We start from the raw sequence: 22,541 nt of genomic DNA on the forward strand, positions 1-22,541 counted from the left end.
TAAATTATACAGAATAGGAGTTAGTTTAGTGGTTAGCACATCTCACAGTTACCTGCCACATTTCAAAAAGGGAAGACTGAAGATCCATAAAGTCGTGGAGAAAACAATTTACACATCCAGCATGACAATAAAAGACGAATCTTTATTTGTAAGAACATTACCCTTGAGCATGTTAAAAAAAAGATACAAAGCACAACAGAATATTTTCCACCTACAGTATTAGTGGGCCTTTGAACTGGTGGAACAAGAAAGAGGTGTCAGTCAGAAAGATTAGTTTTGTTTTTCCTGCCATGCGAGTCATCTGGTGTATTTGATCATTGCATCATTTTTTTTTCTTCATAGATTTATTACGACCCTTGAGAGGAACGTACACAAAAAAGAATCCCACTGTAATATTTCACTTGTAACCAACTGTTGGGCAACATGGTCGCATCACTTCCTTTCGGTTAGGATGCATTTCAAATAAGTGAGTTCTCGGGCCACTGTCAAATTACTACCTAAAGAGGAACATCAGAACATGTGTTAAGCCCCTGAAAATACTCCTACAGATCCAAACTCAAGTATTTTACGATGATTACTGAAGAACAATAAATATAAATAGACCACAAGTAGGATTTAAAAGGGGGGGGGGGTGAGAAACATTTATGGGCTTTACATTCATGTGAAATATACACTGCAGCATGATGGAGAAGGAGAGGAAGAAGCCTGGATAGATTTGCATGAGACCTTTTGTTAGGATGTCCTGAGGTCTGGTACTGACAGCTCATCCCACAGGTCCCCCCCCCCTCAAAAAAAGAAGACAACTTAATGTCTAAAACTAATCAAATATAATGTTTCCATTTCATCTTATTGAGAGCACAACATAGGAATCAGTTGTTTTGATTTTGGCAATTTTGGCAATAGCAGCATGCTCGAAGGGGGCTCTGAACTGCATTGTTTTTATTTCATGTCAATTTGAAATTGAATCCAAAAGTCTCAAGAACAGTGGGCGAGTTTTCAGGTGACTCTGGATCCATCTTGAGGCTGTACACTGAAGAGCTGTGTTTTTTTTTCAATCCCGCGCTCCTTGTTGTCTTTAGCCAAACTGGAAGAACATATTTCCAGGTCCAGAGTCTTTGAGGGGATGCACAAGGAAAAGGTTAGTTTCGAGAGTGCAATTAAAATGTTGACAACATACAACGGAGCATGCGAGCCACAAAGAAATAATAATGAAAAAAAAACAACAACAAAAAAAAAAATGGTTTATAACTATAAAATTTTAATTTACTCGTCAACTTTGTGGGTTTTTAATTTTTTTTTTTTACCTGCACTGGAATCAAAAGTAAATCCTCCAGCATGGCCACCGAAGAAAGCCCTGAAAATGTTGTTTGCATCGACATCTGAACAGAAAAACAAAACGGGGGGGAAAAAAGGCACATTATTATATTTTTAGCATTTAAACTGAGGAAAGCCCAATGACAACAACACAAGAGCTGTCTCAAAAACGTTTTTTTTTCGTTACAAACAACACAGCCTGATAAGTAACAACATTACATAAAGCAAAATAAAGCAAAAAGAAAATGTAAATGTCATAAAAGATGACTTATGACGCCACCTAGTGGCCATTTTAATAAATGAACGCAGGGAGGACGTATTTACCTCCGCCGTCAAAGGTGCCGTCGTCACCGAGGTCGTGCCCGTTGTCGTACCGGGTCTTCTTTTTGGGGTCGGACAGAACAGTGAAGGCCTCGCCCACTTCCTTGAATTTCTTCTCCTCTTCCTTTTGCACCTCCGGGGTGGCCGCACTGTGGCGGTCTTCCGCACGCCGAGAGAAGCGGGCTCGTTAAAACAAGGCACGGCGACCCCTCACCCCCGTTTACCAAGGCGGATACCCGTACCTGGGTGGTGCATCAGGGCCCGTTTGCGGTAGGCTTTTTTGATCTCGTCGTCTGTGGCGTTCTTGCCCACTCCCAGCACCTTGTAGTAATCTTTCCTCTTGCTCTTCTTCAGCTCCAACTTGGCCGTCTTCAGAAGATGCTTGTGGTCTGGACGCCGACAGCAAGTTGTAGTAAGCGGCCCCGCAGGTCAATCGGGAAGAGACGCACCAAGGCTTACCTGAGGTTTTTTCAGTCTGGTACACTTTCTCGTAGTCTCGGACAGCCTCTTCGTACTGCTCGGTGTCCATGAAACTAAAGTCAGGCAGAGAGCGTGTCAGAAGAAGCACCAATGCACGCAACAGCAAAAGACATTTCTCTCAATCTGTTACAAGATTAAAGTCAAATTTTTGGGGGCGCCGAAAAAAAAAATTGGAATGTCACAAGAATAAAGCATAACATTTTGCCAGGACATGTTGACATGTTATGAAAATACGGTCACAATTCTTTCAGCAGAATCTGGAATATTTGGTAAGAAAAAAAAAGAAAAAAAGTCATTTTCGGGCATGTACAATTTGGAATTTTACTGAATAAATTTGCATTTTTTTGGGCGGCAAAAAAAAAAAAAAAAAAAAAAAAAAAGACGTACCACTGCGCTCTTCTCAAGTAGGCCTTGATGTAAGTGTCGTCAAGCTTGATGGCACTGGTGCAGTCTTCAATGGCCTGATTGGGTTTATTCATCTATGGCGGTGCAGGAAGCAAATGAAAACAATAAGAAGAATAATAATAAAGGAATAAAGCTGTCATTTACATTTCCTTATTGAGGGACTAATACATGTTATCTTCAAGCGTTACCTTGGCTCCTGCTGCGGCTCTGTTGCAGTAAAGTTTGGCGTTGGTCTTGATGTTGTTGGGGTCTATCCTGAGAGCTTCGCTATACAGCTGATAGGCGGCTTCATAGCTGTTGTTCTTGAACGTCACATTTCCTTCCTCCTTCTTGGCTTTTAAGGCTTTGGCATTCTGAAACACACATTTGCCTTAAACCCGCTGCTGGGAATCTTAAATGTATCATCGACGACGACAAAAGAAAAAGAAAAAAAAAAAAAAAAAAAACCCACTCTGCAGGCAAGCCGGGCCTTTTCGTGGTCCGGCGCCATGCGCAGAGCCTGCACGAAGAACTGCACGGCCTTATCGATGCAGTCCTCGTAGTAAAGACACAAGCCTCGCACGTAAAGCGCGTCTGCGTTCGTGGAGTCCATTCGCAAAATATCGCTGCGGAAGATAAAACGCAAATCGTATTCAACGTATGCAATCTGCCAACATAATAGGTGAATGTTGTCTACCTGGCGACAGACTGAGCTTCGGGGTAGCGTCCTAAGAGAGCCAGACATTCTGCCTTGAGGATTTTGAAGCGCTGGCAGGCAGAGGCCAAAGCCAAGGCTCGGTCCATACAATACACCACCTGGTTCGAGATGACACAACTTTTGAGCGTATCGCTTTGGTGGAATAATACGACACCATTGTGAGGACACAATTTGAATCACGGCATTGTGGTTGCATTAAATACAAACGTGTCATCCTCCACCTACAGTCATGTGTTGTGCTACAAGTTTGTTAGTAAAAAAAAGAAAAAAAAAAAAGACCTTTCTGAAGTCTCGCTTTTCAAATCCAAAATCCGCCAGTCGCTCAAACTCCAGCAGAGTTTCTGCATTCTTGTTCTGGAATGTGAGGCGTATGAGCCACGTCGTAGGAAATGCACATGACGTGATTTATTAAAAAAAAAAAAAGCGGATGTGGTCCCACCTCTTGCTGCGCCTCTCTGTTGCTGGGCTCCAGATCCAGAACCTTCTGGAAACAGCGCGCGGCGGCCATGGCGTTCCCCAGAGACAGGTGGCACTTGCCCTCGCGCAAATGACCCTTGAGGGAGGAAAGAAAAGAGGCCACCTTGTAAAAGGACTCCCGCGGTTGAGATTGGGAGCAGCAGGGCGGCGATTTGTTCAACCCACCTTCATGAAGCAGTCGTCCAAGCGCACGGCCTGCTGGGAATCTTCCAGGGCTTCCCGGAAGCGGCAGAGCATCATGAGGGTGGCTGCCCTGTTACCGTAGTAGCTGGCATTTTTGGGACAGGCATCTCGATGGGGGAAGAAACTCAAATTAGATCCTCTGATGCGCGCCACCACTCAAAAGTTTGGGAACACCTTCACAGTCATCGCGACAGATGATGTCACCTTACCGATGGCCTTGGTGTAGTAATTGAAGGCCTCCGAGTAGTCTTTTTTGCTGTAGAAGGCATTGCCCTGCTCTTTGAAGCCTTCGGCCTGACTGAAAAGGCAGAGCAGAAGCGCAAAGTCAAAGAGGAGTTCGTAACAGTTCCTTCGCCACTAGAATATTGGTCACACATTCAAGAGCAGTAAGTGACTGTTCTCTAAACTTAGAGGGGCTGACACTCACTTCCTGTAAACCCGTCACAGGAGTCAAGTCTTAAGTGGCAACAATGTGGACGGGACACCCAGCAGGAACGACCTGCTGTGCTGCTCCCGAAAATAGCTAACCAGCTTCAAAACTTTTCTAACCTAAATAAAACTATTCGCTGGACAGATGTCAGCAGCTAGTATTTTTTTCCCAACAGCTAAAAGAAGCGTGTTGTATCTACCCGTTCATATCTAAGGCTGTTGTTTATTCAGGCGCTGGCCGCGTGCACGTCTCTGAAACATGCTAAAACTTTGCCTTGCGATAGTAGGTTAGCTCAATGGTACCACGCAACGCAAAAAATGAAAAGACGAGCTAACCTGATTTGCATTAATGTCACGGCAGTTATGTTTTTTTTTTTTTTTGGGGGGGGGGGTCATTATCTTTGTGTTGTTTTAATGTGCCACTGTGTAAAAAATAACTGACAAAAATCAACAATTTTAAAACTGGCAAAGAAAAAAAACTTTTTTAGGCAATTTTAAAAGAGTTAGTATCAGCTGATTAATTCAGTCAGCCAATTAATAGTATAGACCCTAGTTATAACCTTTTAAGCAATGGGTATATGAAAATAAAAGGTGCTATAACATGTAAACAAACAATACTACAATACTGAAGGACATATATTATTTTCCTTCTGCTAACAACGACTAAGCCTTCTTGTGTTATGCCATCAAATTATACTGCCCTCGGTGGCGAAGGTGGGCACACCAGAGAGCGGTACATAGAATGAAAGCATGAATCATGGTGCAGAACGGGTTGTCTTCTATCAAATGATGTGGTTACTGTATGATTTTATCAACAGTATGGTACAGTGCTATTTTTCATATCAAAATATATTTTTTAATGGAGGTCTGGAACAGATAGGGTTCCCTGTAATGAAGATTTGGGTCCATAAACGTGTAGATGAGGCGTGTCGGCCATTACACATGAATGAAAAAACATGTCAAAATTACTGTATATATGTGATTTTTTTGTATTAAAGCATTTGTTGGTTAAATGATTTTTGATTTCCCTAACAGGTTTGACGTGTTATTCTGCAGGCTCCTCACTAGCTGTTGAACTAGTATCTAGCTACTACTAGTAGTAGCTGTTGAGTGTTTCGACTAACGAGTCAATGCTGCATTTCTCGTTTCACCAATATTTGCCTACCGTTAACTTCATTCTAAAACGACAGTAACGTACTCAGTGTGAGTGCAGAACGAAACAAACACATTCACAAAACTTCAATCGAGAGAGGGGGATAGACTTCTGATGTTTATAATGTACGATGGAAGATTTACAACATAAATGAAATGAATGTGTCGTTGGATAAAAAATCCACCGCGGTGAACACGTTATTTCAATTCCAGGGGCACGCTAGCTACGTTAGCTTCGAAGATAGCACTGTTGTGCCAGAAACTCGGAAATAAGCTAATATTTCTAACTATGAATATTCTCAAAACTATTATTATTTTTGAAGCGCAGTTAAAGGCAAATAATTTCCCATCTCACCGTTCCAGGTCGCCCGTATTGTGAAGCTGATTCTCGGCATCCACCGGCACGTCGATGTCAACAGCGGCCATTTTTTTCTAGAAAGGACGACCGTGTCATGACGTCATTAACGAGTGACGGCCGCATTTTTTTTAGGTCATGAAAATGTGGGTCGCCCTCTCGCGTATGTTTAGTATAAGAGATTCAATTATTTCTTTTATTTTTTTCATATTTATTGGGTCGTTACAGAGCTGGAGGAAATTTTAAGACAAACGTTTTTTCCCAAAACTGAATTTATTTGGAAAAACCTTGTTTTCTATAAAAATAGGCCATATAATCATTCATCCATCTTAACCTTCAATTGTACACTTTTTCTAAGACAATTGTACACTTGTTCTAAGACAATCTAGAGCTGTATTTTGCTCTCTGAGGTTTGAGAATTTCATGGCTGATCTCAGCAAATTTTTTCCAAAATAAATGTGTACACCACTACTGTATATACTTACAGCGCAAGAAATAATATCAATAGATTTTAATTTAGTGATTGTTTCAATGCAGGGGAAATAAACACAACCACAACTGTTTAATAATACTATTACATACAAATATACTATACACACTTGAACACATATATCACATTGTAGCCTACATTATTGCACTTGATGAACAGTTACGCCAGGACGGAAAAAGCTATTTAAAAAAAAAAAAAAATTCACAGACAGATATGACTCATGAAATTGGATTTTTCTCAGCTTGTGTCTTCATGTTGCGCAAAAAGCATCTCAAAGTACATAGCAGTAAAGTATTTGAAGAATTTGGAAAAAAGGTTCCCCAACCCTGCTTTAATGGCTCATGTCAAATATAGTTTACACTGTTATTAAATAAAATTAAAACACATCCACCAAGGATGGTGAAAGTTCTTGGCTTTGTATTATGGCACAAGTAATAGAAAGAGACAAACCGACCTTATGTATTTGATGAAGATGACCATACAATGCAAAGTGACTCTCTGCTGTTTTTTGCTTTGTGCTCAGTAAGACAAGTGATTTACAGTAAATACGGAAACTAATCCAGGAATAATACCGTTTTCCCAGAGTACAACTTGAAAGCTCTCAAATTTTGCGACGGAAGTTTAGCATGTGCACGCTCTTGTGTAATGGCAGATTGTTCTCATAAATAAAACAAAATATATTTACTATTATGGCTTCCAATAGGGTTCAAACCCCCGGGGAACATGTACTCAAACAGTTGAGTGATGGTCCTTATAGTGGTACCTTGACTTAGGAGTTAAAACTGCTTCATTTCGGTCGATCGTTCTGCGTAATTTTCTATCTAAGAAGAGGACCCTGAAAAAATAATTGCATGTTAAATCATAATGTTGGGGGAGGGGCGATCACAATAAGATCAAAATTGTTCAGCCCTAATTAAAACGAATTGAAAAGTCATCATCCGTTCCAGCCCTACCAAAAAACATTATTTTTCCATACGTTTTAATAAAGAATAGCATTGCATTATAAAACATTGTCTGCTCCATGCTCATTGCGAGTTTTTTCATTTTGTATTTGTGTGTTTGCCGGCTTGTCCCGTTCAATAAACATCTGAAAGTGCATCAGTGACTGGAGTTCTTTTTCTTCACTTCACTCGAGTGGGAGCATATCTCAGGTTCTCGAGTCAAAATTTTGCTTGCAGGCCCCAAAAAAAAAAAAAAAAAAAAAAAATGACCAAGTGACAACTCTTAAGTCGAAAGACTCACAAGTTGGGGCACTTATAAGTCAAGGTAGCACTGTATTTAGTTGGCGAGTGTGCATACTGTACTGATGGTGTGTCAAATGTGACATTTTGTCCTCATTGTCAATAAGGAGAAAAAATAATGGGCGGGTGCATGGGCCTGAGGGGTCCCGGGGCAGGCCTGAAGAGGGCGGGGCTTATCAGAGGACTGTGGAAGATGGCCGTGGGACCCTGCGGAAGCCGCAGGGCCAGTGGTGAGGCTGCCAAAGTGCACAGAGCAGCTGGATTGAGGGCGCTGGTCAGGAACCCTGCCGGCAGGGCCTTGGACAGCTGCTTCTGCAAGGCCAGTTTCGTCTGCAACACAAAGGACGTCATGCAAAATGGACAGCAGAGGGCAGTGGTTCTCAAAATTTGACACCACAAATAAAAAAAGAAAAAAAAAATCTATCAAGGATAAGTATCACAATATGACGCATAATTGTCATAATTGTTATCGTTGGCAGAACATTTCCATATATTAATAATTAGTTGTAGTCAGAAATAGGAAACCCACGTGTGTGTGTGTGTGTAAAATTCTTACCGCTAACGCAGTGCTGGGCTGCAGTTTATTATAGGGTGTGAATTTGGCCTTCACCTTCACAGGCTTCCCGGCCAAATGCTCTTTATGTCTCCTGCTGTTCATGTGCTGTTAAACACATATTGGAAGACATTCCAAAAAGTGTGACCATTTATGATGAAAATGGTGAAAATGACATCACTACATCACAGTGACATTTGAATGAGCCTAAAATGCACAATAAGCTTTACAGTCGAACTGAATTTAACAGTCCCGAAACTTTTGAATGCATATCCAATTGTTCAGTGTCTCAGTAGCCTTCTGCACAAATTCCTGTTCTCTCATGAGAAGACCCTTTTTGGGAGTAGTGCATATTTTACTTCTCTGCGCCACTTACCTGTTTGAGCTGTGATTCGGAGTTGACGGCCACTTGGCACAGTTGACAGCGAAAGCGCTGCGCGGTGACGCCCGCCGTCGCCCTGGTCTTGTTGGTGCCCATCCGCTGCTTAATTACGCGGCTGGGGCGTCTCGCCGAAGACGTCCTCTTTGCCCTGCGGTGCGACTGGCTGCTGTTGGGGCTGTGCAGCATCTGCTTGTGTTTAGAGCCTGGTGAGGAGGGACATTAATTGGTCCAAAATGTATTTATTTAGGATTACACAACCTTTATTTTGTATAAATACAGTCCAGATGTAATACACACCACTACAGTGAGCTTCCAGTTGGGAGCTGGAGTTGACTGTCACTTTGCATGTGGGACAGTGAAGCTGTTTTTTGTTGGCCTCCTTCTCCTCCACCACCTCCTCCTCCTTATCCTCTTCCTTGCCAGCAGGGGGCCCTTGAGGGTCGAGCTGCGCCTCCGAAGCGAGAGGTGTTCTGTCGCCTTCCATAGGTGTCTCCTCTTGTGTTAAATGGGGAAGCGGAGGGCTGTGAGGGAATTGCCGGGACAGATCAGGAGACTGTGTCGTAGAGGAGTCTGTAGTGGAGGGAGGTGGGGCCAAGGAACTCCCGTGCCCATTTTCCAGTTGTGGCGATGTGCTTAGTAAATCTGAAAACACATACACACCAGCATTAAGAAATATGACTGTCCACCACTGGTGTATTCTATACGATAAAACTCGCAAGTGACTGATGTGATTCTTCCAAAAAAGCTTTCGTTCCCCGCATCCATTTGTTATATTGTTCCATATCTGATTCTTGATTTGTGTATTTTCAGCCCATCAATCATTCCTGCCATCGCCGTCGTTCGCTCACCTCGCACGGCCAACGGCACATCGATCAAGCGCCATGGCAACCGCTGGAACTTATCATTAGGCAGTCGTTGGGAAATGGATGACAGCATTTTTTTTTTTTTTCAAAATGGAGAAATTTGTAGTCATCCGGAATGAAGAACAATTGAGAACTGTTTTCATACTGCACTATAAATAAAGATTCATTATAGAGAAAAAAATGTGTTACATGTTTATATTTTCATTTTCATGTTTTTTTAGTTGTCCTTATTAAATTGTAGAATGTTTATTTGCATAGAAATATTTATTAAAACACATTGTAAGTGTTTATTTAATATAAACTCTCTATTTAAATAACACTGTACTATTTCCGGGCATTTTGTTTATTTTTGTTTTTAATCATTCTGATCCCCCGTCCCTGCTCACGCGCAGACAAATTGTGTATTTCTTGAAATATTCCAAAAGTGTCAACTGACATTTTTTTCTTTCATTACACAATACATGCAGGTGTTTGCACCACCATTCAAAGCAAAATCAAGAGTGAGACAACAGCAAAATAAACAAGAGATGTGCCGATGATGAAAAATAAAAAGTGCATCGCTTTTCAGGTGCTTTTTGCGTGCTCTAATGCCTCTTTGCAGGGCGTTTGTGCTTGATGGGAGTAATTAGCCGTGTGACAGAGGCTGTGATTGCAGGGCAGGTAATAACTGCTAATCAGTCAGCGTGGCAGCTACAAGACTTAGCATCTCATAGTCGTCTGCCTCAATTACTACTCATCACCTAGAAGAGGGAGAGTGGGGTGTTTTGGGAAAATATGGATACTGGCTTATAATGCGGTTCGTTGCTCAAACCCAAAGCGTATATTTTGAATACCTGTTCTGTCGTTTGAATTCAAGTCCGTTTGTGTTCCACTTGCTCCCGCCGCCCGCTTCGCTTTCTCTGCCGCCGGTGCGTTGTGCTTGTTCTTCTGCCGGTTCCTCTGGTTCTCTATGGCTTTCAGCTTGCGTGTGTGCTTGTGACCCTTGTAGTGGCCCTCAGCCTGGTTCTGGACACACAAACACATTCACAGTTCAGTCGACAGAAGACAAAATGGCCGCCACCCAGAGATGGCTAAAAACGAGTGCAGTTTGCTGCTTAACCCTCATTCGCACAGGCTTTTATGCTATCAAAACAGCTTGTTCCCATAACTATGCTAACATTGTGACGTGACTAGCAAAACATGCATTGTAAAAAAATTCTCTGAATTTTTCCATCGCATTGTCTTCCTAGAAAGTAAAGCTGTTTTGAAATGCACAGAGTAAAAATAAAAATATAGCAGTCAAGTATAGTACAGACACATGAAAAGTACAGTCACAAAATATGTGTACTTTGTTACTTCCCACCACCGACACGTCAACACAAGAGCGGAACAAGCATATACTGGGGTGATTTAATTAGTGAGGGGCAGCCTGAAATCAGTTGAGTGTAATCGCTCCATCTGCTCCATCTCTTTGGCTTTGCATGCAAGCGTGGAGCTGGGAGACAAACGCTAATAGTCAGCGTTTGACTGCGAGCAAGCCCCCGCACGGCCATCCTCATCATCAATGTCCTCACAAATGAGCGCCCCGTTCGGAGTCGTGCCATCTCATGACCGTCCTCTTGAGCTCATTTGCTCATCTCTCCACCGATTCAGTGTGACACAAATTGCCCTCGCGTCTGTGAACGCTCACATGACCCCTGAGCTAATTTCTGCCATAGCATGCAGACACGGCACGGGCTGGAGAGCGCAAGAATTCATTTCCAGGCAGGATATAGAATGAACAAAAACAAAATAGACAGTAATCGTCTAGCCCAATGTTCCATCATAGTAACATTAACGCGAAAAAAACATGTCCCATGTCGGACTTGATGCCCGCCAGCTAGCAAGGAGGAAGGAAAGTGCCTATTAGCTGGGTGCTAGTCACACTTTAACCAGTGTTTCTTGGTTGTAAAATAATTTTTTTTTAAAAATAGCCAAAAAATGCTTCTTCAATATTTTGTATATTTACTTTATGTTTCTATTTCACGCACTTTAAAATACATTGCAAAAAATATTTAACAACAAATTAGCAACTGTTATATTAGTCCTTCCAGTCCCGTATGAAAATCACCAATAAATGTAAAGTACATTTTCCGAAAATCTAGACTACTTTATGCTCGCTGGGAAAGACAGCATAAAAAAAAAGAAAAAAAAAAGGAGGCATACGAGGACATAATCGCAAATGTGCCCACGCAAACCACAACTTGAAAAAAAGAGTGGCCTTTATTCCGCTAGCTAACAATATAAATGCAAATATGTATAAAAATGAACTGTGCAAAATTAATGTGAATAGGAAGGTGCGATAAGGAGCGGGAAGAGGAACACGCTGATTGGTTTCGTCTAAGAAGCCAGAAAAATGTAAGAGAGATAAGAAAAGGCTGCCTCGGGAATATTTTGGCATACAGCCCATGGGAAATGTGTAAAATCTGAGCAGGGTACTTACAGTGGAGTTAAAGCGCAGGTGACAAATATTACAGGTGATGGTCATTCTTCTCTTAGGTGGGGCGATGCCAAAGGTGTGGTTGATCACCGCCTTTTGCACCGGATCCATCTGTGGAAACACATTTTGGTTGGATTTTGGTTCAAAATGTGGGAATTTCTTTTTTTTTTGGGGGGGGGCGCTGGTTACGCACTGGATTGGTTGCCAGCTAATTCCATTAGAGCCCACATTATTGTCATCATCATTATTACTATCACGGAGTGGCTTTTGTTTCACAGGGGACTGAATCTCACCGTGTTGAAATTTGGGAAAAGGCTGAGAGGTGAGGAGGTGTTGTTGATCCTGAGGGGCAAAAAGTGCTCCAGGTGGTTGTGCGGCCGGATGCTTGCTCGGCCCGGCAGAGGCAGGGAACCCAGGAGAGGGTGCACCTGGTTGTGGGACGGCGCACCTGCAAAGAAACACATCAGCCTGTGCGGTTAAACTTTTGCCATTTCAGTCCAAAGCTACACAAGCTTGGAATACTTTGCAATAAAGTCAATAAAAAATAGCAACAAATGATAAGTCATTCCGCGTGACTATCTCGTCACACTTGGCTGGCCTGAGCACTATTAGATTGCTCATAATTTACACGCGGTGTGACCTTTGCCTAAACCCAAGGCAGACATTAGAGCGCTGACATTTACACACGGTGTGATACAAAGGTGCGGGGTCCGGGTAAATATTTAAGATGTTAGTCATCAGCGATGTACAAAAGAAATTCTATTTGTTTTAAAACAACCAAGGCAATCATTCATTGTAGGCAAAATAGAGTGTACGACTTGGAGGCAGCGAGCAGAGGCGCCACTGATCTAGTCTCGACTAATATGCTGGCTAAAGAGACACAATATAACAGCTAAGGTCTACGTTGGTGTTTCCCAAATTATTGTTGAGCCAAATTTAGCATATATGATAGCAAATTTAGCATATAGGCTAGCAAACGTAGTACACAGGGTAGCCAGGTTTGATCACAGGTAGCAAATTTAGCATACATGCTAGCGAAGTTAGGATACAGGCTGACAAAGTTAGTACACAGGCTAGTGAAGTTCGCTCACAGGCTAGCAAATCTGACACACAATTTAGCAAAGATAGCACACAGGCTGACAAAGTACACGTGCTAGTGAGGTTTGCTCACAGGCTAGCAAATCTGACACACAAGTTAGCAAAGATAGCACACATGCTGACAAAGTTAGTACACAGGCTAGTGAGGTTTGCTCACAGGCTAGCAAATCTGAGTTAGCAAAGATAGCACATAGGCTAGCAAAGGGAACATTTGTGTGTGTGAGAGGTTCCACAATCTCATTCAAAATGTTTTAAAAAAGAATTATCAATTAGTGACTGATGGTTTATTTTCCATATAGTCAAAGGAACTTCAGTTAAAACCTTTTTCAAATGATCAATAAATAGCAACACATTTTTCTGTTGCTTTCAAATGTGCCTTTCTGGATTTTAAGCAGGCTTCCAAAGTCAAGGACTAGCATCAGCATGTCAGTTAATGTAGTTTTATTCTTCACATTTGTTCAAGCGTCTTAAAAACCCGAGTCAGTAAAACGGCTTAAAGCTGTTAATGAAGACGGATTAATAAGAAGTCTTCAGATATAAGCGTGAACGAAGGTCAGATGGATCCACTCGCGCTTATCTCGTCAACGTGACGTTGGGTGGGTTGGCGGGGGTTTCACAATGACTCCCATTCAAGCACACATCTGAAATAGATCTCATTAATCTCTTTGGCCACATAAGAAATGAATGTGAAACGCTTGATTAATGGCATTTTGCACCACCTGTGGTTGCTCGCAACTCTTTTCAACTCAGCTTTTTTGACGAGACGGCACCGCGCCCATTAACTTTCACGATAGCATCATTGCAGCCTGTTTGGAACACTTGCACTAGGAATCTATTACACCAGCAGTCCTTGAGGGCGTTTTACACAGTGTTGCAAATAATAACTTGTTGTCGTAGAACTTAATTAGAGGCTCTTAACTTATAATGAAAGGATACAGTAGGATTTAATCAATCATCCAGCTCGGAAGTACGTCGCAACGAAGGGAATAAACACCAGTAGCTAAGAGGAATGGTAGAAATGTTTTCCCTACTTTGGGGCAAAACGTTAAGAACCGTATTACAAATTCTGGAACACTTTACAACTGTCAATGTATATAAATATACCAAACTGATCCTAACCACTAATCGGCATTTGTCCCCGTTTTCTATCCAGGAAGGATCCTTTTCACAGAGTGGAGGTCACAGGAGCCATCTTTCTCATTTCGAGTGGGTATAAAAGATTATGAGGAAAATAAAGTGCAGTGAAAAAAAAAAAACTGTGAGAAAGGCTTAATCTCTATTATTTCCAAGATTAGTCTCTGGGTGACTCAACGCCACAGAGGGAGAGATGGAGGAAATGAGAAGCTTTCATGGCGGCGTAGTGGCATCAGAGGAAAAGGCAGCTTAGGTTCTTTTCACGGTGATCATTTTTCTGAGTCTGGTTCCCTGTCAGCACTCTTATGGTGGCTCTCATTTCTCCATCAGCTTTTTCTGAGGGTTTTTTTAAGCGTGTATATAATTTAAGAACATAAATAGGGTTGGATGGAAAACAAGTACAAATACTGTAATTTGTTATGGTATTTATAGATTTTTCAGTATCTGTAATTTCCTTGAGTATTTATTTTTCACACCAAATTTAACATTCCCATCTCAGACCTTGCAACGCTAACAAGTCACATGACACCAGAGAGGAAAAATGGAAACTGTGGCCATAATTTGGACAGTTTCACGAAGGGGTGTACTCACTTTTGTTGCCGTTAATGACGGCAATGTTATTTTGAGGGGACAGTAAATTTACACAGTTAACAAAAAAAGCTGCACACTAATATATTACATTCCAGCAAAGTGTCATTACTTCAATGCTGTCCATGAAAAGATATACAATATTTCCAAAAATGGGTGAGGTGTACATTACCTGAGTAGAGTGTGAGTATTTTTACAAATCAGAGGGCAATACTTTTTAATTGCGGGCTAGGGCGTTACAAAAAGTTCTTTAAGCAGATAGGAATATGAAACTCAAACACTAAATTAAGCCTCTGAAAAGGTTCTGTGTTCAAACATTTTGTCATGTAAAATTGGTTTTGCACTCGATAATCGAATGAGGCTTAGTAGTTGTCAAAGTGAAAAGCCTCTGATGCCATTCAGAATCGGCAAAGCAGCCAGCAAACAAGGCAGGATGAATTAGCATCCACTAAAACTTCCAATGATGGCTCTTCTCAGCTCTCCACTGGAAACCAAAAAAAAAAAGGTAAAAACAGAGGATGCCTAATTTCAATGAGGGTTCAGAACTCCGTATGCTGTGAAGCACTTAAATAAATGATCGTCATTGTAACAGAGGACATTTTGGGCCAAGATCGTGTGGCAAAATGGTCCCGCTAGCTCTCGCTGTCCGCTTAGTCCCACACTCGCAGTAGGCGGACCCTTGAAGGGAGTTCTACCTGCGGGGCACCGCGCAGCCCAGATCAGGCTCCCAGTGGTAATCTGGCCTACTTTCAGGGAGCCATTTTCAGCCCAGGGGTCCGTCAACTGCTTCAGAATTTGTTCGAGGTGGCCAAAAGAGCACCCAGTAGGATTGTGCGTGAGTATTCTAACTCAACACAAGACGGCTGTCTACAGAACAATATGGAGATGACGCTCAAGACCAAGCCGACGGATTGTATCGTGAAAAATTCAAGGCACCACCATACACTCAATCTGAGTTAAAAAATAATAATAATAATAAAAAAATACTCAATGTATATGGCAACCCCGAGGTGCATGCTTTCTTTAGTAGCATGCAAAATGATGACTATAACAACAACAGAGCATTTGCAGCAACATTTGGGTGACAACTCAACCACCACGCTTTGAAAGCTAGTCTCAAAAGTGAAGGTTATTTAACACGATAACATCGTTCCACTTTTTCGGAGCACTCAAAAGGCCCGCTTTGCAAAAACGGCCATTTCGAACAACGGTGGCGAAACGCCAGAAGACGAGATTGTGATCTTGGTAGCACGTCAGCAAAGTGTTTGAGTAGTTTCGGTGGCCAGTTTTTGGAGTCGTAGTAAATCACGAAAAGCAAACGTGCAAGGAAATGAGCATGAAATGTCCTATCGGTGGTTGATCAGATGGAGCCCGTGCCCTTTCAAAGCGCTCCCTTATCAAGAACACTTAAAGTAAACGGCCGCCATCTGCTCGAATTGAGATAAGCCGGCCCAATCAAACAATGCTGCATGACAGCCCACAGATGTGTGCCACACATTTGTGCCATACTTGAAGCCTGCTCGGAAAGCCTTATCCTGGCCCATGCGTTGGCTGATCACGCTCTTTGCCGCAAGTCTTACGGCGAATCAGAACCCTCTGCTTACTGCTAAAGATGTTTATCAGAGCAGATTCATCAGCCGGGTTCTGCTACGGAAAGATTAGCTGTGTTCGGAATCATTCGCTCATTTATTTCCGGGAGCCTTTGTTGCTGGCTGAAAACCTCACCTACAGTCGCGTTATTTTGTGTTTGTGCTCAGGCCATAGCAATGTCTAATATAAAAAAATATTGCTTTGGCGCCATCTGGAGCAATTTAGGTGGCAAGCAAGAATGGCAAAGCCTCTATATAGGTCACTGTGCAGTATGGTGGACGGTGATTCCCTCAGATGTTGAAAGTCAAGCTAACATCCTGCGAGTGTTTGCGTATGCAAGTGTGAACTCCCAGCGTCGCTATCAGTCTGCCAAATCAAGATCAGGCTGTCAACACGCTGCATCATCTACATTTGATTGGCGCTTTCAGGGCCCCAAGCTGCAAGCAAGCTTAAACTGCAGAAGCACCAGGCGCATTTACAAGGAAAAAAAAAAAAAAATCGATCCCGCACTAGTTTATATGCAAATTGTATTCAAATGAGCTCCCGTAATCTGACTGCGTGTTTATGTACTGAGCTGCGCAAATCACAGTTTATGTAAGGACGGGGCTGGCGTGGCTTGCTCATCATGTTTTCGATCGGTGTCTTAATCAAAGATGCATCACAGTCACTATATGAACACATATTGATTCCTGGAATTAGCCTTGTATCAAACTCAAGTTCGGTCAGTGAAAAAATGGCCCTCATAGAAGTCTTCACTTAAGACGCATCTCTGCTGTCAACAGAAAAGAATATGAATCGAATTATCTCATTCCATACACACCGATTTAAATTATTTGTTCTATAGGGAGCCCATTTGTAAACCAAAACAGCAGCACCTACTGAGGCAAGTTCACAGTTTCAGTCTGGAGGATTCAAAGCAAACATGGTGAAGCGGCATTTAGCTGTTATGCTGCAAGCAAATGGAAAAACAGAAGTGAACTCAGCCCAAAGTATAAATGCTTGGATGAAGGTTTTTAAAGCAGTTTGACAATCAATTCCTCTATATGGTTTTTCACTTTATTTATTTTGCTTTTAAGTGTCTTCAAATCTTTTGTTTGTAAATGTCTTTGAATATAATCAATAAGTGTTAATCCACTCGTTTCTAGCCATCTCTGGGGGCGGCCATTTTGTTGACCAATCACGGCTCAGATTCAGAAAACAGGTCAGCTGTGATTGGTGGTCGTGAGCGGTTGTGATGTCATTTTCAGTCTACAGAAGACAAAATGGCCGCCCACAGAGCTGGCTAATAACGAGTGCATTTTGCTGCTTAATTTATATTCCACAAACGCAAAAATTAATCAGAATGCCGTGTTTCAACTCGTGGGCTTGCATAGAACATATTCTTGAAAAAAAAAAAATGTTTGCATTGACTTCCAATTTAAGTCATTTAAATAGTTGGACACCCTAAAAAACAAACCTGCCATCAATACTTTGAATCAAAACATGCATGAACATTAAAACTGCAGACTTGAGAACTCTGTTTAAAATGAAATTGGCCAAAGTGAGGCAGTTCTGAATATAAAAAGTCAAAATACAATCAGCATTCCATTGCAATTGCTGCAAAAACATACAAATGAATGACTAAAAAGCCCCATGCACGCACGCAGCTTTTATCTGTAACAGGCTTCAATTATGCGAGCTAATCTGGGCATATTTCCTCAGGGAGGCATTGGCATAATTGGCAGGTTTTTTTTCTTGCCTTAAAATGACTTGTCACATCTGGGGAACAGCAGGGTGGCATTGTGGGGTCGCCGCCCCCCACTTGGCCCCTATAAGAGGGGCCAATTAGTCCGAGAAACAGGCTGCTCGCTGGCAGAAAAGCGACCGATTGGATAAGCAAATTTTCCAAAAAACATTTGTCCCATCCCTGACAACCGCCGCATCCGAATGCGCTTACCTAAGAGCATCTCCGCTTGTTTTGGGATTTTTTTTCCCCCCGCGAGTCACTCAACTTGCGGCAGTTGAACTCCCATCAGGAAGTTTGAGCAAATCCCGAGCTCCTCTGCGTCTCTTTGGAGCGCCGCTGGTGAAATGGCAGTCGTCTAGTCAGCGTCAGCGACACATTGTGGCTTCCACTCGGAGTGGCGGGCGGTACGCGCGGCAATTAAAAAGCGCCATGCTCCGCTGGTCCCCATGCCCTTTTTTTTCCCCCCCCTCCTGAGACGGCGGAGGGAAAGTGGGGTGCTGAGTGCGCGTGAAGAGCAAATGCGTACTCGTCTGCGTGCGTGAATATAAAGAGGCAGAAGATGGAGCGAGCGAGTGAGTCAGAAAGGGGGAAGAGAGAGAGAGAACGAGAGAGAAAGAGGTTGGCTATTAACACCGTGAACATCCTTCATCTCCCCCCTCCTCTTCCTCTTCCTACTGCCAGCGCGGATTTCTATTCAGAATTCCCACCTGCACGCCCGCCCGCCCCCAAGGACATTCAACTATAATGTCTTTCCTTCCCGGAATTCCATGAAAACAATGGGAATGATTTATTAGCGTTCTATTATTTCGTCGTAAGATGCAGCGATGCTTCTTGGGGAAAAAAGGAATCGGGGCGGCATTTAAAAGGGAAAATGACTCATTGGTACAACATATGTGTTATTGTTGAGGTTCGTACAGTGGAGTGGGATGTAATTCATTCGAATTGATTATCGAATTAGCACTTTGTTAAACGAAAGTTGAGCGTATGCAGGTTCTGATTTTAGCCTTCTAGTTTGAATTTGCCGCTCACGAAGATTGGGGTAAATTGCCTGGAAAGGAGACGGAACGCCGGCCGGCCGGCCGGCCGTAGTTTGCATTTCAGGACGCGAGTTGATTCGAAAACTGACGTGTCAGAAATTTACTTAGTAAACACCATCATTGAGGGGCTGGCTAATTCATTGACCTTTTTCTTACTCGAATTAATGGCACAGAAGGGCTGAAATGCATAGCGTGCTGTAGAGCTGACGTTAGCTAGCGGGCTAGCTATTATGTTTTGCTAACTTACTCAGCCAACCCAACTAAATAGTTTTTGAACATAAGCAGTCTTGCCATCTTCTCTGTACAACTATTTACAACACCCACTCAATTTATCCTCATCAGACGATTTAATGAATCCGATTTTGCTTTGGTGTTTTTTGTTATCGGCTCCTTCAGGTTATCTGATTAATCGTTTCAGCCCTAAGTAACAGCCACGCATTTGTGCTACTAGACTATGATTTACATAGGTTGTGATTACACTGCTAAAAAAAGTCAATCTTTCTGAGCAGGTGGGAAGAGCACCATTTTTTCCTGCACATGATGGGACATGACTCAAGGGGCATGTTAAAAAAAAAAAAAAGGAGCCAATACCTCCTTTGTGGCCGCGGAGATTATCGAGAAAGCGGTTTGCCCCATTCCCGTTGAGAAAGGGGCCCCACAGAGAACAACCCTATTAAACCTCATTTCATTCAAACAACTGCTCCATGCAGCCAAATAAAAGGCCATGTTAGTTCAGCTGCTGGAATGGGTATTATTAGGGTGCTTTAATCGCAGAGCAGGCGCAATTACGGTAAACGTCACCTTAAGTGACTCGGCTCATCCTCGTTTTGTCTCGAGCAAAAAATAGAAACGCAGATTATAAAAGAAAAAAAAAAAAAGGATACAGAATGAATTGGGTCTGATATTTTACAACGAAAAGGCTTAATGAGTAGATTATGTATCATCTAACGAAAAATAAAACTTTCATAGAGAGAATCTTAGAAAATGACAGACTTTAAAAAAAAATATGAATACAAATACAAATCATGTAATTGGGAATTTTTTTTTTTTTTTTTAACTTGTAAAACAAAATACAAAGAGTAACTTGTACAAGCTGTACGACCCTTCCTACAGTCTCGCTGGCAAACTTTTAAGTATGACTGACCGTGGCTAAAGGTTATTATCTGACACGTGCAAAATGCCAATAAGGTTGTGATGATGACAAAATGAGGTTGGAACAAGCGAGACGTTAAACAGTGGCGACTGCATTAATTTAATATTACGCGGAGCGGCTAAATACGTGCGTTGAGCTCATGGAATGAGACAGCCTCGTACATCAACATTAGATGCGGCCATTGTATTGGATGGCGTTGGCTCATTACGGCTTTTTCTTTGGAGTAATGGCGGCCGGTGAGGGTGACGAATGGCCTCTTGTCAAAACAGGTGTGCAAGGGAACATTTTTTTTAAGCGTCTCTTCTGGAATAGTAAATATACGTCGAATGCATATCATAATGCAAACACATGGCGGACCAAATCTGTAAAGGAAGAGCAGCTTTACTGTCATTTGTGCTAACGATCAAATTGTAATTTGATTCAACTAATAAAATCTTATACAGGAACTGAATATGCATGACAATATTCCCACAAAAAGCGGCTTTGGATATTTATGTCCTCATCTGCATATGGAAGGAGATTATCTAATATACAATGTTAGCAGCATATTCCAATTTTTGTCAAGTGAAATTAAAACTTGATTGGCGCTTGTTAACTACTTAACGTCAAAATCGATTACACTTGCTACGTATTTCAATTCTTTTCATTTCATTTCCACTGGAGCTGAAGTATCTTTCTCATTCCATCGATTAATCGTATAACGTGTGCATGTGGGTGCATGCAGACGATTGTTTATTGAAAGAACGATGATAACCGTAAAATTCATTTCTATTCGCATGATTCACTAGCGCTGGCTGAAATGATCACAAAACTTGTATTCAACCACGTAGAAAGAAAAATGACAAGTGAAATATGAAAAATGAGCGCTACCTGTCCCGACAACCTTGGCCAGTCTGCGCAGTTTCCTCTGGTGCGTCTTGCCCTTATAGTGGATCTGGGCCTGGGCTCCCGAGTTGAGCCGGATGCTGCACACCTGGCACACGGTGGCACTGCCGCTGCCTTGTCGCCGCTCCCGCTTGAACCTCGGCGCCACCCTCTTCTTGTCTTCATTTTCCTCTTCTTCATCTCCCTTCTCCTCCTGACTTGTGGCAGGAAGGCAGGGAGACTTTACATCTGGGGTGGGAAAAAGGTGCATTGTTAGGACTATTTCAAGGGGCTTCCACTCAGCCTATATTAGCATAAATGCTACATAACATTGGACCAAGGGATAAAACATCCTAAAATACAAACATCCCGCCAGCACGACAACAGCTCGGCAAGTGTCTTGTGTTTAAATGAACAAAACGCTGCTGCATTTTAATGTCATGTTGCTGGTACAATATTGGACAGTTAAAAGTGGAAGTCAATCCAAACATACATTTTTCAAGAATATTTCTTGATAATATAGTTCTATGCAAGCCCACTAGTTGAAACAAGGCTTTCTGATAAATATTGCGTTTGTTGAATAAGAGTTATTAATACACTCCTTTTTAGCCATCTCAGGGGGCGGCCATTTTGCCACTTCCGTCGACTGAAAATGACATCACAACTGCTCAGGGCTCAGGTAACGACCAATCACGGCTCAGCTATAGAAAACAGGTGAGCTCTGATTGGTCGTTCCCTGAGCCATGAGTAGTTGTGATGCCATTTTCAGTTGACTGAAATGACAAAATGGCCGCCCCCTGAGATGGCTATAAGCGGGTGGATTTTGCTGCTTAACTCATATTGCACAAACGCAATATTAATCAGAATGCCGTGCTTCAACTCGTGGGCCTGCTGGGAACATATTATTGAAAAAAAATATGTTTGGGTTGACTTTTTTTATTTAGGTGTTACTTGTTGTAAAACGTTTGACAATGACCGCCGTACACATTTGAGAGAGGCGTGAAAGACATCTAGGTCAAACTAGAAAGCCTCGCTGCTTACAAAAATGTCCTGACACGTCTCCCTCAAAAAAATTGCCTCACTCCAAGGTTAAAGTGGCCAATAACAAGCCCTCTTGCCAACGGCCAGCTGAAGAACCAGTCGTAATACGGAACGGCCATTCACCGCCCGCACCTGACAACAACAACAACAAAGCCCAAAATCACCAAGACGTGACCACCGCGGGGCGCACACATAAATTGTAGAACTCCACACGGCAGATTCAGAAGTGAAAATAAATACCTTTCCCAGTTGAAATGTCCTCAACAACCAACAAAGAGCCCAGTTGCCTCGAATCAATTTTTACGGATTACCATGACCTGCTTGACTGACAATCTCCACAGACGCGTGTGTGGTATGTCACGGAAGTCTCCACAGGGGGGCAACATGACACCACGGGATTCAAAATATAGCGGTGTCATTACTATGATGGAGCATGCTCGCCGCTGACCATTCTTTTCCCAAACAGAGATATCACACAAGAGTGATTGCTTCAGGCCTAGATTTATCTGC

At 42.3% G+C, this 22,541-nt stretch overlaps 2 protein-coding genes across 3 annotated transcripts in view; both read right to left on the reverse strand.

The window, feature by feature from the left end:
* Positions 1-122: 122 nt before the first annotated feature.
* Positions 123-5,948, reverse strand: LOC147129000 (dnaJ homolog subfamily C member 7-like). Its single transcript, XM_086017482.1, has 14 exons — positions 5,814-5,948; positions 4,087-4,175; positions 3,860-3,984; positions 3,657-3,770; positions 3,497-3,571; positions 3,197-3,315; positions 2,972-3,125; positions 2,709-2,873; positions 2,503-2,594; positions 2,095-2,168; positions 1,878-2,024; positions 1,639-1,794; positions 1,305-1,379; positions 123-1,113 (listed from the first exon to the last, which is right to left on the reverse strand). Exons 1-14 carry the CDS (start codon positions 5,882-5,884, stop codon positions 1,076-1,078), a joined length of 1,494 nt encoding a protein of 497 aa, XP_085873608.1. The 5' UTR covers positions 5,885-5,948; the 3' UTR covers positions 123-1,075.
* A 408-nt stretch (positions 5,949-6,356) lies between these two features.
* The window catches only part of LOC147129001 (zinc finger protein 385C-like), a 29,395-nt gene continuing 13,210 nt past the window's right edge, over positions 6,357-22,541 (reverse strand). Inside the window, exons 2-9 of one of the 2 annotated variants that reach the window (XM_086017624.1) lie at positions 20,997-21,239; positions 12,094-12,248; positions 11,804-11,911; positions 10,176-10,347; positions 8,777-9,121; positions 8,474-8,682; positions 8,101-8,205; positions 6,357-7,874 (exon numbers count right to left, since the gene is read on the reverse strand). In XM_086017624.1, the coding sequence (XP_085873750.1) occupies positions 7,644-7,874; positions 8,101-8,205; positions 8,474-8,682; positions 8,777-9,121; positions 10,176-10,347; positions 11,804-11,911; positions 12,094-12,248; positions 20,997-21,239 (1,568 nt within the window). In that variant the 3' untranslated portion in view covers positions 6,357-7,643. Of the gene's footprint in view, positions 7,875-8,100; positions 8,206-8,473; positions 8,683-8,776; positions 9,122-10,175; positions 10,348-11,803; positions 11,912-12,093; positions 12,249-18,146; positions 18,460-20,996; positions 21,240-22,541 lie in introns of those variants that run through there. The other variant, XM_086017625.1, reaches the window with a different exon arrangement.

This window comes from Filicampus tigris, chromosome 19 (genome assembly GCF_054856515.1).
Source record: "Filicampus tigris isolate MCC_2025a chromosome 19, RoL_Ftig_1.0, whole genome shotgun sequence".
Taxonomy (NCBI): Eukaryota; Metazoa; Chordata; class Actinopteri; order Syngnathiformes; family Syngnathidae; genus Filicampus; species Filicampus tigris.

Coding starts and splice junctions, on each gene's coding strand:
- LOC147129000 (XM_086017482.1), bottom strand. CDS start 5,884: ATGGCCGCTGTTGACATCGACGTGCCGGTGGATGCCGAGAATCAGCTT. Junction 4,176..5,813: donor AATACGGGCGACCTGGAACG/GTGAGATGGGAA, acceptor CTGCCTTTTCAG/TCAGGCCGAAGGCTTCAAAG. Junction 2,025..2,094: donor CCAGACTGAAAAAACCTCAG/GTAAGCCTTGGT, acceptor GTCGGCGTCCAG/ACCACAAGCATCTTCTGAAG.